Below are 15,353 nucleotides of genomic sequence, written 5' to 3'. Positions count from 1 at the left end.
AGAGTTTGTCTGAGTTGGTCTGGCAAATCTTGTGTTGCTTCCACTGTTTTCTTCAGATCTCTGGATTACCTAGGCTAATGCTATCTGAGATTTATTAGAAATGCATTTTCTAGCCTGGTCTCTATCCACAGCTGCCTAGACATTCCAATATGGTTCTCCACTACTCATGAACAGTGCTCCCTAGGACTCTGTGCTACGATTCATGCTAGGGTTAGGTGAGGACCCTTAGACTCTTCTAGAGTTTTAGAACACAGTCCCCTTAAACATGCATCATTACCAAGCTATCTTTCACAAAACATCTTTTTTTTTCTTTTAAAGATTTCATTTATTTATTTGACAGAGATCACAAGTAGGCAGAGAGGCAGGCAGAGAGAGACGAAGGGAAGCAGGCTCCCTGCCGAGCAGAGAGCCTGATGCGGGACTCGATCTCAGGACCGTGAGATCATGACTTGAGCTGAAGGCAGAGGCTTTAACCCATTGAGCCACCCAGGCGCCCACAAAACATCTTTTTTGAGGTGAGGTCTCTTTCTCCTTTGTGGCCTCTCTTGTGTTATTACATCCTATATACTACTTATGTAGAAGAGAGTAGGAAATAATTAGCAATATTAGTAATGATACATATCATGAATTAGCCATTAGTATATGGTAGGCAGTATTGTCGAGTACTTAATATGCATCATCTCATCTAATTCCTGCCACAGGAAATAAGTTCTATTATTCCCAGGTTACAGATGCTGAAACTGAGGTTCACAGAGGTTAAGTGATGTCTGTGTGGGCACAGGGTAAGTAGGGGAAACTGATTCAAATACAGGCCTGTGTGTTTCAAAAGTGCCAAGAGTCTTAAAGTAAATTTCCAGCTTATATTAGAAATTTAAACAATCAAACAAAAACCAAAATAAGGATGGAGTGAGGGTAAAGAAGAATATGCAGTTACTAAATATTCTGGCAAAGTAGGAAGGATGCAATCCAAAAAAGGGGAGAAGGGATACCAATTAACACCATAATGAGGTACCACTTAATGCCCACTAGGATGGCTATAATAAAAAAGAAAGCTAATACCACACATTGGTAAGGACGTGAAGAAACTGGAATGCTCAGATTACTGGTGGAAATGTAAAGTGGTGCAGATGCTTTGGAAAAGAGTCTGGAAGTTCCAAAATATTAACACAGACCTATAGATGACCCAACTCCTAGATATACATCCAAGGGAAATGAAAACATGTGTCTACATAAAAACGTGTACATTAATATTCGTTCAGCATTATTAATAATAGCTAAAAGTGGAAATAGTCAACTAATCATCGATTAATGAATAAATAGAATGTGATATACCCACAGAATGGAATAGTATTTGTCAATAAAAAAGAGGAATACTGATTATATTACAATATGGATAAACACTGGAAACATGCTAAATGAAACAATCCAGTCACAAAATGCCACAAATTACATGATTTCATCTACACAAAATGTCAGTAGAGAGAAAACTATAGAGACTGAAAGTAGATAAATGGTTGCCCGGGCTGGGAGAAGTGTGGGAAATGGAAAGTGATTTCTAATTGGTACACTATTCCTTTTTGGAGTGATGACAGTTTCCTATAACTGATTGTGGGGGTGCTTGTACAATTCTGAGAATATACTAAGAATCATTGAATTGTTTAGGTGGATGAATTGTGGTATATGAATTATATCTTGATGAAATTGTTGAAAAGGGAGAGAGAGGAAAATAGAGGTAATTTTTGTGTAGATGACAGCTGAAAGATACCACTGAAAAGCAATATACCATATAATGAAAGGTTAGTAAGAAAAAAAAAAAACCTAGGCATTATTAAAAAACATATTAATTCAAAGATAACCACTAGAAGAAAAAGACAAGCCTTCCTACCTAATTTCTGTTAAATCAAGAAAGGAAAAAATAGAGAACACAATTAATATAATACAGAATTTTAAGATAAGATACTATGATAAAAATGAGACCAAAACTTAACACAATATACTGTATGCTATTGACTCATTGAGAATGTATGATATACATGAATAATAACCAGTAGATAAAATGGATGAGAAAATCCCATTTACATTAGGAAGAAGAAAAATAAAATAATAATAAATAAGAAATAATAAGAAATGTTCAAAAGCATAGATACAGATGTAGATATTAATACATACAGTAAAAAACATATAAAAATACATATTGTAAAAAACACTCCTAAAAAACAGAGGAGACTTGAACAATTTGAAAGACATTTCTTCTTCTCAAATAGGATATCTCAGCATCATCCAGATATTGATTCTCCCTAAATTAATAGCAATGTACACAATAGCCCAAATACAGGAAGATCCCAGATGTCCATTGACTGATGAATGGATAAAGAAAATACAGTATATACATACTATATACAGTATATATATATATTTCATTATATACATTATATACACAGTATGTATAATAAGATATATATATAGTCTATCTTCTGTATATATATCTTCTCATACATACTGTGTATATATGAATATAATAGGATATTACTCAGCTATCAAAAAGAATGAAATCGTGCCTTTTGCAATAGTGTGGATGGAGCTAGAGGGTATTATACTAAATAAAATAAGTCCGAGAAAGCAAATCATATATGATTTCACTCCTATGCAGTATTTAAGAAACAAAACAAATGAACATAAGGGAAGGGAAGGAGAAATAAAGTAAGATGAAAATAGAGAGGGAGGCAAACTAGAAGAGATGTTAAACTCTAGGAAACAAACAGGGTTGCTGGAGGGGGGGATGGTGTGAGGATGGGGTAACTGGGTGACGGGCATTAAGGAGGGGACTTGATATAATGAGCACTGGGTGTTATATGCAACTGGTGAATCACTCAATTCTACCCCTGAAACTAATACGACAGTGTATGTCAGCTGAACTGAATTTAAATAAAGAATTTAAAAGATTTTAGTGAAAAAAATACCTATGAGTTTGTATGGAGGAAAACAAGTCAATGTTAAAGTTTTTATGAAAAAATGAATATTCAAGAATACCAACAAGAGCACTGAAATGGAAGCACTCAGAGAGGGGACTAGTCTTATCAGACAAATAATAAAATAATACTGAAAAAAATTAAAGCTTTTATTCTTTTATTATTATTACTAAGATTAAGAGATCTAAATGTAAAAATTAAAACTATACAAGTAACTGGAGGAAAACATAGGTGAGAAAACCTTTCTAACTATGACCAAAATAGCTAAATATAGAAAAAATAAGCTAAAAATATAGACCATTGACAAAAAGATGTAAACTTGACCAATATAGGTCTGGAAAGGATGCTTAGCTGTACTCATAAGAGAAATGCATACTAAGGCTACAATGAGATACTATTTTTCACCCATCAGGTTTGCAAAATTTGAAAGTTTGACAATATGATATGCTCCATTTACAAGACTTGGGGAAATGAGCCCTTGAATATGTGACCCGAGAGAATGCAAAATGGTGCAAGCCCTGTGGAGGGAAACGCAGCAATATCACATGCATTTGCCTTTTAACCCAGCAGTCTCACTCCTAGGAATGTAAGCTCAAGCTATGTTTCCAACAAAAGGAGAGTGCGCATGCACGAGTTACCCGTCCCAGCATCATTTATAATGGCAAAGTACTGGAATCACCAAGATGTCCAAGCATAGGAAATTGGTTGAATAAGCAATGATATGTACACACCATGGAATGCTATGCAGCTATTAAAAAAAAGATGAAAATAAGGTCGATACGAACTGATATGGAGTGATTTACAGGAGATATGTTGTTTGCTTATCTTCACAGAAGGAAGACAATGAAACTGGTTTAAGTGGGGAGGTGGTGGGAGGCATCACGATGCGATGACACTTTTCTGTTTTGTATAGTTCTGACTTTTGGAAGCATATTTTGCATATTCATAATGTAAAGTAAATCAGAAGGGGAAACTTAAAAAAAAAAAAAAACCAAAAAAACACTGGAAGCAAACAAACATATAAAACTGTATTTGACTGTCCTGAGGGAATTATATTTCTTCAGTCGGGTGCAAGGTAGAGGAGAACTGCTTACAATTTCTGAACTCTTTAAAAAAAAGTTTAGGTGAGGGGTGCCTGGGTGGCTCAGTCGGCTAAGCGCCTGCCTTTGGCTCAGGTCATGATCCCAGAGTCCTGGGATGGAGTCCCACATTGGGCTCCTTACTCAGTAGGGAGCCTGCTTCTCCCTCTCCCTCTGCAGAAACCCCTGCTTGTGATCTCTCTCTCAAATAAATAAATAAAATCTTTAAAAATTTTTAGATAAAATTCAGATGACACAAAATTACCCATTTTATTTTTTTAATGAGCCATTTTAAAGTGATTATTTCAGAATGTTGAGCAACTGTCACCTCTACCTAGTTCCAAAACATTTTTTCATCACCCCCACAACAATCCTCACACCCTTTCAAAAGTGCTTGCTCCCCCTTCACCTTCTTAAAGCCCCGGCAAGGACAAATCTGCTTTCTGCCTTCCTGGATTTGCCAATTTGGAATCTTGTGTGTAAATGCAATCCTACAGTACATGACTTCTGTGTCTGGTCTCTTTCCCTTAGCATACTGTAGTCTCTGAACTCCTTTTAGTAGCTTGATTTTTTTCTTTTTTTTTTTTTTTTGTAGTGGCATAGCTGAAGAAGCAGTGCTGAAACTATTTTATACACATTATAAGACTGAGCAAATACATAGCAGTGCTCAGGCTGGTTTCGGACCACAGGTTTTGTCTTTCCTTTTATGGCCACTGTTGCCAAAGTAGAGTGTTCGAAGTGTCTGCTCTGCTGCAATCTGTCGGTCACACACAGGCACAGCTCCCAGGTGAGCTGGGGTTTACTGCTGCGAGGACCCCTGCTCCCTTCTCTCGGGGTTCCCCTGACGCTATCACTTGTAGCAAACACACCCTTTCTGTGTTTCTTGGTTAGGAAGATGGATTTCTTCTGGAGTTTGTGAAATCATTTCCAGGGAGCGTTGAGAGCCAGACCACATTTTACGTTGTGTGCGTGTGTGCATGGGTGTGTGTGCACATGCATGCGTGCGTGTGTGTGTGTGTGTGTTATGTTTCAGGCACCGTGTCTCCATGGTTTCTTTGAGTAAATGTGAAGAGTGAATTCACCTTACCTATCCAGATGAATGAATGTTAGTTTAAGAGTTATTAACATCGGTGACCACTATCTCCTTTACCCCCAGGAGCAGCTCCTATCACACCTGAGAATGAACAGCCATCACCTGACGTAACTGATTCGAGGTTTGCTTTTCCTTACGCTTCTGGACGGAACAGGCAAGATAATCGCCTGGACGTGATGGGAAAGGGCACTTATTTATGGGGACTGCCCTGCAGAGCTGCAGGAAGTGACGACAAGGTTCCTGTGTGGGCACACACGGCCCTCCCCGGTCCCAGGGTTGTGGAAACACAAACACGTCCATGTCCAGGGCTGCCGCGAGGGGCCAGAGAGGAGCCCAGCCTGTTCTTGCACCCGGGAGGGATCGCCCATCCTGGCACAGGGCTCTCTTCTTGGTCTGGGGCTGGTGGTGGCAGAAGACACCCACCTTCCTCTCTCAGGGATATGGGTGAGAAGGGCCAGTGCTCTCGAGAAAAAGCAGGAGGCAGCGGCAGGACGTCTCACTTGTTTTTGTGAGCACAGCGAGACAACCGGCAGCAGGCAGCTTGTGATGAGACGCACGCAGGAAGGGGGAGATCAGGCAGCACCGAACAACAGCTCTCATCCCGGCCTTTCTCTGCACTTACACTCACCCTCCCTCCCTTATGGTGGGACCCCGAACGGCTCTGGCACGGGTTACAAGAAAGTGCAGGAATTAAACAATGGCTCAGAGGGAGCAACAGGATTTTTTTCCTAGTGACTGCCCTCCCACCACCCCTGTGGCAGGGATTTGACAGATGTCCCTGGTTCGGGGCAGCATTCCGTGCCAGCTGTGCACGTGGCGGGGGCAGCGGTGGGGACACGGCGTTCCCCACCTGCTCCTGGTGTTCGGATGGATGACAATGTGTGTTGAGTACCGTCTGCGTGCGTGGGTGTGTGCCCTATGTTTGTGTGTCTGCACTCCTGTTCCTGAGGGTTATGTCACAGCCTAGGAGCCCAGGCTAATGAGGCATGAGTTTGTTGGGTTTTTTTGTTTTTTTTTTTTTTTCCCTTAGTCAAGCCTTCAAGAAGAAAGAAATTAAGCAATTAATAATACCTCCTACCCAGTTCCCTCGCTCCCTTCAGACAAAGGCAAGGTATAATTTGGTGTTGACTGACCCTTTAGTTACAAATGGAATTCCAGGACAAACAGATTATGGAGTTTAAGCAGCTTTCATTTACTGGCAAATTACCTAGCTGATAGTTATAAATAGAACATCTCTCATTACTTATATTTTTTCCTTTTTTTTTTTTTTTTAGGAAAAAATCTATAGAGACATAATAAAAGACAGAGATAGATAGATAGACTATGAGAGAATCCTATACTCAAGTCCCCGAACTACTTAAGATACCTCAACTAATTCCTGACTTTGGAATGAAGTGCTAGCCATCGTAGGCACCTTCTTGTGGGCCTCTTCCCTCTTGGAAACCTTAATGGAAAGTGGTATCCATCCATTCCCTAATTCTTTGATGCAGTCATCACCCACGCATTTAACCGTTATCTATGCCAGCGCGTCTTACATTTGGTATTTATTGGATTACCCAGGAACTTGTTAATAATACAAGTCCTACCACAGTCTTGTTGAATCTCCAAGGGGTAGGTTCCAGAAACTTGATTTCCAGAAAGCCTGGTTTATGTAAGTTCTTGGCATACAAAGATGAACAGAACAGTCCTTCCCCCTTACTATACTACCGTATGAACGAACGAACAGGTGAGCAGGTGCAATAAAAGGTCACCCGAGCCATTAAGGGAGTACGTATGGGCGCCCAGGAGAGTGGGGTTGTGACTTCTGTCACAACTCCGTGGTTGTGTAAGCGGTGTTTTGGTGCTGGCTCTCCATCAAGTGCTCAGTCTTGTGGGGAGGACGCTCGATGCTTCCTCTCGTGTGGCAGCGTCAGATGTGGAGTGAAGGGACTCGTCTGGCCCCGCACTGCCCTGCTCTGGCGGCCACACGATGGACTAGAACGGAGAGGATACAGGGACCAACTGACAGCTCGTCCACACTCGTATTTCTGAGGATTCTCTTGCAGGTTTCCTATTGTCAGTGTGGTAGAGGACAGCACCCACAGAAAGGCAGTTAGAAAGCTCAGTGGGCTTAAAATCAGGACAGATCTGACCCTGCTACTTATTAGATGAACTTTCTACTTAGCCGGTTTTCCTCTCTGAGTCTTGTTTTTCCCATCTGCAAAGATAGGTAGTATATACATTATAGGGTTGTTTTGGGGGATCATACACAATACATGGAATACATAAACTGCTTAGCATCATGCCTGGTATGGGGTCAGTGCTAACAAATAGTATTTATTTTTATTAATACTAACAATAGCGGTGGACCCCCACTTGGATGCTCAGAGGTGACTTCTTGAGCCACAGAAGTCAACCTCCATATTGCAGTGGCTCTTACCTGTTCTGCCTCAGATCCCTGAGGCCTGGGATAGCCCCCTGGCTGTCCCACTGGCCGCCAGGGCAGTGATTCCTAATCTGGAACACCTTCTCTGTAGTTAAGGTTGACTGGCTGAAAGTCCTCAGGGTGTTTGGTTGCTCCCTCCCTGCCCCCCCCAACCTGTCTCCCTTAGGCCACTGAGTCCTGAGCGCACTGGTTAGCACCTGCCAAGCAACCTTTTCAAATACACGTGCTGCCTCCCACCACAGACCTGACAAATCATGACAGTGCGGGGGGAGCACTGATAAGTGTGTTTGACCTTCCGGGGCAATGCTGACAAATAAGCCTGGTTAGGAAGTATTGTCTTTGTGGATGTCTCTCTGCTCAGTGTTGCCTCATTCAGCTAGCACAGCACTAAATCTTCTAGCAAAAAATAATGGTGCCCACTTAGCTTTTTAAGCTCAGTTAGACTGACCCTGTGTGTCAAAGAAAGGAGGCCAAGGGCCTGGTGATAAGGGGCATGTACAAGAGGAAGGAGGGAGAACTCTGCAGGTGAGGGGCTCTGGACACAGCCCGGGACTAGCCAAAGCTAGGAAATGTTGGCGACTGGTCTCACAGACCTTAGTGCCTTGAAAGACCTCTCTTCTCATTTTAAGTAGAAAAGACTCCAAACCCAGGAATTAAGGAACTGACTGGCTGTTTGGGAAGCCTTCAGAAAATGTGGCAAGAGGGGGCATACACAGGCTAGCCGCAGAGAACCAAGAAAGGAAAGTCCTTCAGCCTGCGTTTTCACTTTCTGTCTTGCTTCTGAAATGAGACCGGAGGACGGCAGCGCGTTCGCAGGGGTCGGGAGAGGGGCAGCGGAGGCTGTCCGGGACGCCCTCCTCAAGTTCTGTCAATAGCACCGTGAGCCCCAGAATGCCTTGGCCTTGGGTTTTTGTGTCTCTCATCATTCATACTCGAAGTTCAGGGCTCCTGGTTGCTGTGCAAAAATGAGTGTATCACCTGGCCAGCTGAGCCTAGTGCCATGTTACTGCATCCTGCTAGGAGACTCAGAGCCGAGATTTGAGTAGAGGGTGGGGAGTGATGGGCTCAACAGAGGGAGGAAATTCTGTCTTCTCAGCTTTCTTTAGATCCCCCAGAAAAGGGCTTTTTGGCTCCTCAGAATGAAGACTAGTAGAGGAGTTCTTCCGACTGGATCAGAGATTGGGAGATGAAAGTCAAATGAGACTCTGCGAAATGCTTTGAAAAGATACAGACTTCCTGACTATGTCCATCCAGAGATGCTGTTTCAATCACTGTATCACTGGTGCGATATGTAGACATCATCTGGGACCTAATGTGAGGCTCCAGGCCTTGCATTCCTCCCCACCCCTAGCCTGCACCTTGCCGTTGGGGGAGGTGATCTGCTGGGTCTTGAAATTCCAACTTACTGGATTCCAGAAGGCATTCTGCTTTATCAGGTCCTTCAATTAGGTAACTTTTCTCTTAATCTCTAGCATTAACAGAGCCTGTCCTCCTGGGCTTACCCTTAAACTGCCTGCTGATCTGAAAAGCGGAGATAACACAACTCAGGCTGGTCCGTGGGCAACTGCTGAGATCTATGGTCCCGCAACCAGCAGGCTGAGGAGAACTAGTCCTTCCCCTGGCTGCAGGCTATTCCGGTCAGAGAGAACACGGAAATGATTCTCTCCTCTTTGGGCCAGCACCTCTCCTCCTTAACTAAAAGACGGTGGGCAAGCATCCGAGATGGGGGCGGGGAAGGGGAGGAGACTAGCTCTCCTGCCTCCACCAACACAAAATGGTTGGTGGCCGGCTAGAACTGGGCAATCATTAGGGTACGCCGCAGGCATCTCGGATCTGTGGGCACGGCGGGCGGTGCCTTGGCCAGGATGGGATGCCAGTCCCGGTCCTGAAGTCTGCTGAGCCCTTCCCAATGTGACTTTCTCAGGCGAACTCCCACTCTCGACACACCAAGTATATGCTTTAGGAAGATTTCTGCAACGTGACAAAATGCCATTTAAAATCTGGGTTCTCTCTTCCTGAGCTCGGACCCAAACTTGTCTTGAAAAAGGAGAAGGCGCTGTAGGCAAAGGACTGCAGAGGCGGAAGAAAGCGCCCGGCGTGGCGGCCGTGACGAAGAGCTGCCAGCAGGTGTCAGTGCGCCCTCGCTCAGTCGCGGCGCCTGGCCGCCGCCTCCAGGACCCCTCCTCACCGCTGTGTAAGGGGGCGCGGTCCAGACACCTCCCGCCGCCGGCGTCCCGCAGGCTGCTCTGAGGCTCAGACCGCACGTGGCCTCCTCTCCCCAGAGCGGAGCTCTGGACTCAGGCGGGTCCCGCTCTCCGGGGGTCCGTCCCATTCCGCCCCAAGGGTTCGATCCGAACCCGAGCCTTCCTTTCTCACCAGGACCCCACTCGCCTCACCGCCAGGAGCCCTTGCGGGCGAGAGCAGCGCGGCCCAGGACCAGGCTGCTTCGGGTGCTGCTGGTCCCGGTGGGTGCTGCTCCCGATTCGGGCCAGGGTCCCCCACTCTCTTTCCTCCGACCCAGCTCGATGGGGGCACTCCCCGGTACCAGCTGCCCTCGACTGGGCCGGCCCGGAGCTGCTCGGCCAATTCCCAGCAGGGGCCGCTCCCACTCCCCGGGCTCTTTAAACCCCTCGCTCCAGGTACCCGCCTCTCCAAAGAGCCCGTCCCACCAGGGGAGCAGCGCTCCCCAAGGTCCCACGCGGGGCGAGGGCGCTAGACCCGCGGAGGAGAGGCGCAATGGGCGGGGGAGGGTCGGTTTCCCACGTGGGGGCTGACGCCGGCTGCTCGGCAACGCCGGCTTGATCCTGGGGCTATAAAACCAGTCCACCGTGAGCGCGGCGGAGCAGCAGCGGCTCCGGCTTCGTTGCAGACGCCCAGCAGCCGGCGCGCCGCCTCCCGGCCACCCCCAGCACCTTCTCCCCCTGGCCCCGCGTTCCTGCCCCAACTCAAGCTGCCCTCGGACCCCGGCCGGTTCGGCTGCCCCCAGCGCCCGCAGTCGCCGGGCCAACGCCCAAGGAGACCGTGTGCCTCGGCCGCGGCTCTCGGAGGGTCCATCGGCCACCTGCCCCGGCCCACCTGAGGACGGGGGCGTCTTCATGCGGCCCGCACACGGCTCACCCCGCCGCCGTCGCCGCCCCCGAGCTCCGCGCGCCCAGCCCCAGCCCCAGCTGGGCACGCAACTTTGGAAGTCCGGCGGCGCTCGGAGAGAGGCGGCAGAGTCCGCACCCTGGCCCCAGCCCGGGCCCGGCCGGCATCGCCGCTTCTGGGGGCAGCGAGAGAGTCGGTAATCGCTTCGGGGATGTGAGAAGACAGACATAGGACCCCAGGCCCGCATCGGCGCCCCTCGGTTGCCTCCCGGGGTGGGGGCGGGCCCCGCACACGGTAAGACCTCTTGCTTTCGCTCAGGCTCGAGAGTCAAGATAGAGCTAGATTTTAAATTTTCTGTCATCCCTCCAAGCGATCAGGCCACCGATGATTTCTGTTCTCCCTTCTTGAAGAACAAATCTCCCTTTCCCCATCGGCTCGACCTACTCTCTCCCGCCGCTTAGAAATAAAACTTGTGCGGAGCTGGGAAGGAGAAGTCGCCCCCCACGAGCGCCAGCAGCGCGGGCCGGGCGCCGTTCGCGGGAGCCGGGTCCATGGGCTGCTAGCCGCCCCCCAGCTCAGGCCGGCGTCCCCGCGGCCCCCTCCCCATGTGAGGCGCCGCAGGGCGATCGGGGCGCGGGAGGAAGAGGAGGACCCACGGGCGCCGGGCGGGAAGGCAGCTGGCAGCAGGCCCAGGCAAGCGGGCACCCGCGTTCATGTTCCGCCAGGAGCAGCCGCTGGCCGAGGGCAGCTTCGCGCCCATGGGCTCCCTGCAGCCGGACGCGGGCAACGCGAGCTGGAACGGGACCGAGGCGCCAGGGGGCGGCGCCCGGGCCACCCCTTACTCCCTGCAGGTGACGCTGACTCTGGTGTGCCTGGCCGGCCTGCTCATGCTGCTCACGGTGTTCGGCAACGTGCTTGTCATCATCGCGGTGTTCACAAGCCGCGCGCTGAAGGCGCCCCAGAACCTCTTCCTGGTGTCTCTGGCCTCGGCCGACATCCTGGTGGCCACGCTCGTCATCCCTTTCTCGCTGGCCAACGAGGTCATGGGCTACTGGTATTTCGGCAAGGCGTGGTGTGAGATCTACCTGGCGCTCGACGTGCTCTTCTGCACCTCGTCCATCGTGCACCTGTGCGCCATCAGCCTGGATCGCTACTGGTCCATCACGCAGGCCATCGAGTACAACCTGAAGCGCACGCCGCGCCGCATCAAGGCCATCATCGTCACCGTGTGGGTCATCTCGGCCGTCATCTCCTTCCCGCCGCTCATCTCCATCGAGAAGAAGGGCGGCGGCGGCGGCCCGCAGCCGGCCGAGCCGCGCTGCGAGATCAACGACCAGAAGTGGTACGTAATCTCGTCGTGCATCGGCTCCTTCTTCGCGCCCTGCCTCATCATGATCCTGGTCTACGTGCGCATCTACCAGATCGCCAAGCGCCGCACCCGCGTGCCGCCCAGCCGCCGGGGCCCGGAGGCCGCCGCCGCGCCGCCGGGGGGCGCCGAGCGCAGGCCCAACGGCCTGGGCCCGGAGCGCGGCGTGGGTCCCGTGGGCGCCGAGGCCGAGCCTCTGCCCGCGCAGCTCAACGGCGCCCCCGGGGAGCCCGCGCCGGCCGGGCCGCGCGACGCGGACGCGCTGGACCTGGAGGAGAGCTCGTCGTCCGAGCACGCCGAGCGGCCCCCGGGGCCCCGCAGGTCCGAGCGCGGTCCCCGGGCCAAGGGCAAGGCCCGGGCGAGCCAGGTGAAGCCCGGGGACAGCCTGCCGCGGCGCGGGCCGGGGGCCACGGGGCTCGGGGCGTCGGCGGCGGGGCCAGGGGAGGAGCGTGGCGGGGGCGCCAAGGCGTCGCGCTGGCGCGGGCGGCAGAACCGCGAGAAGCGCTTCACGTTCGTGCTGGCCGTGGTCATCGGCGTGTTCGTGGTGTGCTGGTTCCCCTTCTTCTTCACGTACACGCTCACGGCCGTGGGCTGCTCCGTGCCGCGCACGCTTTTCAAGTTCTTCTTCTGGTTCGGCTACTGCAACAGCTCGTTGAACCCGGTCATCTACACCATCTTCAACCACGATTTCCGCCGGGCCTTCAAGAAGATCCTCTGCCGGGGGGACAGGAAACGGATCGTGTGAGCGCCGGGTGCGCGGCCCGCGAACAGACTGGCGCCCGCTGTAGTCGGCGGGGATCGAGGGGCGCATCTATGCAGTCCCAGCACACTGAAACCCGGGTCCTGCCTACTCGGTGTTTTCCTGGCCCGGCCTTGCCCTGCGGCTCCTGTGGGCCTCTACTCTTCCCTACTCCCCTCCCCCCAGGGAAAAGAACTGGCTGGGGGGACCGGAGGCCCCCCAGTTGTTGTTAGGGTCGCTTATGACTTGGAGCGATCCTCCTTGGTTCCTGGGCGTCCCCTAAACAGTATTGTTTCCTAAAGGTATTTTCACCTCCCTTGAGTCCAGCTGTCAGTGCAGATCACAGCAAAAAAGCACTGAATGGACCCCAGAGGGTATGGTTCACGAAGGATTAAGGGATGGGGGTTACCCGTCCTAGCTAATTGCTCTCTCTTTCCCCCCAACTCTGTTTTTAAAAAAATGCTCAGGGCAGCCCTGCCCATCCGCCCTTCCCCCCACTGTAAATAAACACTATTTTTGATAGTACACGCTAAGGTCCCCAGTGTCTGGGCTTGTGATGCTGTTGGAGATGCCTTTGAGGCAGACACATGATCTTAGGTTCAGGCCCGGCCCCTTTGCAATGCAAGTCCCTTTCTGGTGACTGCCCCTTGGGGCTGGACCTGCTTTGAGATTCCCTGAGGGGGAAAAGCTTTCTGTCCATTTTTTTCCCCTGTGCCTAACAGCATAATTGCCTTTTCCTATGTAAATATTACAAGGAGGGACCAAGACAGAAGGAAACGAACCTTTTTGCCTTGCAGCAGCCCTGTGTATAAAGCCATTATCCTCTGATGCACCCTTCGCCCCAGTAACTCACTTTAAAAGTCTTTCTTTCCTGGGTCCCTCCCTCCCTCTGTCCCACCTTCCCTCTCTCCAGGGCCACTGCTTGAAGAATATGTATGTTTCTCTCTTGTATGTTTGTGCACCTGCCCCTCCTTCTCTGAAAGTGCTGACTGCAAGAAATCTTTTAGCTACTGTTTTTAGATGGAGGAGTGGAAATTATGTGGAAGAAGCAAACCTGATACAATTTGCCCAAGGTAAACAGTTCAAAAAGACAAATGAGCCTGCCAAACCGTGCAGTTCCTGCCCCGGGAGCTCTTAGGTATCAAAGTGCTGTCCTTTCCCCCTTGCTTTTCTGGTTGAGATCATGTCATTGACGAACTCCCAAAATCAGGGGAGGAGGGCGGACACCTCGTGTTTACATCGAAGTTTCTACACGTTTTAGACAGAGACTCTTTAAGGCCTGCGCTCTTATTTCACTAAAGATAAACTAACGGCAGCACTCGTTGCTAATGACAGTGGATTTTTTTTAATAAAAAGTTTACAGATCAAATGTGAAATAAATATGAATTAAATGGTTCTGTCTGTTATCTGAGTTTCCAAAGCTTCACGACCCTGGGAGCATCCTATTATATATATATATATTTTTTTTTCTTCAATTAAAATTTTTAAATTAAACAGTAGAGTACATTATAAAGCAACTCAACTTTGAAAGTGTGAGCAAAGGCAAGGCTACCATTTACCAAGTGTTTGTTTGTTTGTTTCTTTTTTTTTAAGATTCGCTTTAGGGCAGGAGAGTGCGCATGCGTGCAATGGGGGGTGGGGAGGGGCGAAAGGAGAAGAAGAGAAGCTGAAATCCCAGGAAGGCCAACCCAGGGCTCCAAGAGGAATGGGAGGAGGGGGCTCCACGAAGGGCTCCCCACCCAAGTGGGAGCTCACGACCCTGCTATCGTGACCTTGGCAGACAAGAGTCTGAAGCTTAACTGACCAAGGCACCCAGGCACCCTTTACCAGGGGTCTCTGTGCGCTGGACGCTATCGTGAGCCCATTGTAGGCTCAGCTTCATTTAATCTTGCCCTCAAGCCCCATGAGGTAGGTACTATTATTATCTCCCTAGTACAGGTGAAGATACTGAGTCTCAGAGGGCAAGTGATTTGCTCAAGGTTAACAAATGGCGGAAAGGCATCCCACCCAGCTTTGTCTGGTTCCCGGTCTGCAGGCTGAGCCTCAGAGCCCTGCCAGAGTCATTCACACTAGCGAGTGCTCCCAGCAGGGAAGTCTCTATGCAGAGTGTGGTAGATACACAAAGTATGGGATACCGCTCAAGTGTGTAGATCTACAAAGTGTTACATGCTGCAAAGTGTCTGTGTGCCCCGAAGTGTGTATACACCTCAAAGTGTGCATAGACCCCGAAGTGTGCAGTATACTTCAAAGTGTGCATGACTCCTTACAGTGTGAGGATCTGCAGCCTGCGGTATACAGCTCAGGGCGTGGTCTCTGCACAGTGTGTGCTGGAGACACCTGCACAGAACCGTGTCTTCGTTGGTGGCTTGAATGGTCTCGGGCCGAAGGCCCGGATCCTTCCTGTTGCGTTCCTGTAGTATCCGTTTCCGCTCTGATGTCTAGGATGGCTTCAGACCCTTGCCCTGTGGTTCTGGTTCTGTGACTTTGAAGCTGAAAGGGCCTTGAGAGACCCAGAAATCCAGCCCCTCCTAGTCAGAGAGGAACTGACTTGCGAAGGGTCCTACAGCTCCGGGGACATGCTGCCTCGTTCAGTTT

At 49.8% G+C, this 15,353-nt stretch overlaps 1 protein-coding gene across 1 annotated transcript; it reads left to right on the top strand.

The window, feature by feature from the left end:
- Positions 1–10,393: 10,393 nt before the first annotated feature.
- On the top strand, positions 10,394–14,153 carry ADRA2A (adrenoceptor alpha 2A). The gene has a single exon (XM_045068707.1). The coding sequence runs from the start codon at positions 11,367–11,369 to the stop codon at positions 12,762–12,764; it is 1,398 nt and encodes a 465-aa protein (XP_044924642.1). The 5' UTR covers positions 10,394–11,366; the 3' UTR covers positions 12,765–14,153.
- The last annotated feature ends 1,200 nt before the right edge of the window (positions 14,154–15,353 follow it).

This window comes from Mustela putorius, unplaced genomic scaffold (genome assembly GCF_011764305.1).
Source record: "Mustela putorius furo isolate JIRA1106 unplaced genomic scaffold, ASM1176430v1.1 tig00003909_pilon_pilon_pilon, whole genome shotgun sequence".
In the NCBI taxonomy this organism is placed as follows: Eukaryota; Metazoa; Chordata; class Mammalia; order Carnivora; family Mustelidae; genus Mustela; species Mustela putorius.
Note: the sequence above shows the minus strand (reverse complement) of the source record. Positions and strands in the feature narration are given on the sequence as shown.

Excerpts from the sequence above, each read along its gene's own strand:
- ADRA2A (XM_045068707.1), top strand. The coding sequence starts at position 11,367 with ATGTTCCGCCAGGAGCAGCCGCTGGCCGAGGGCAGCTTCGCGCCCATG.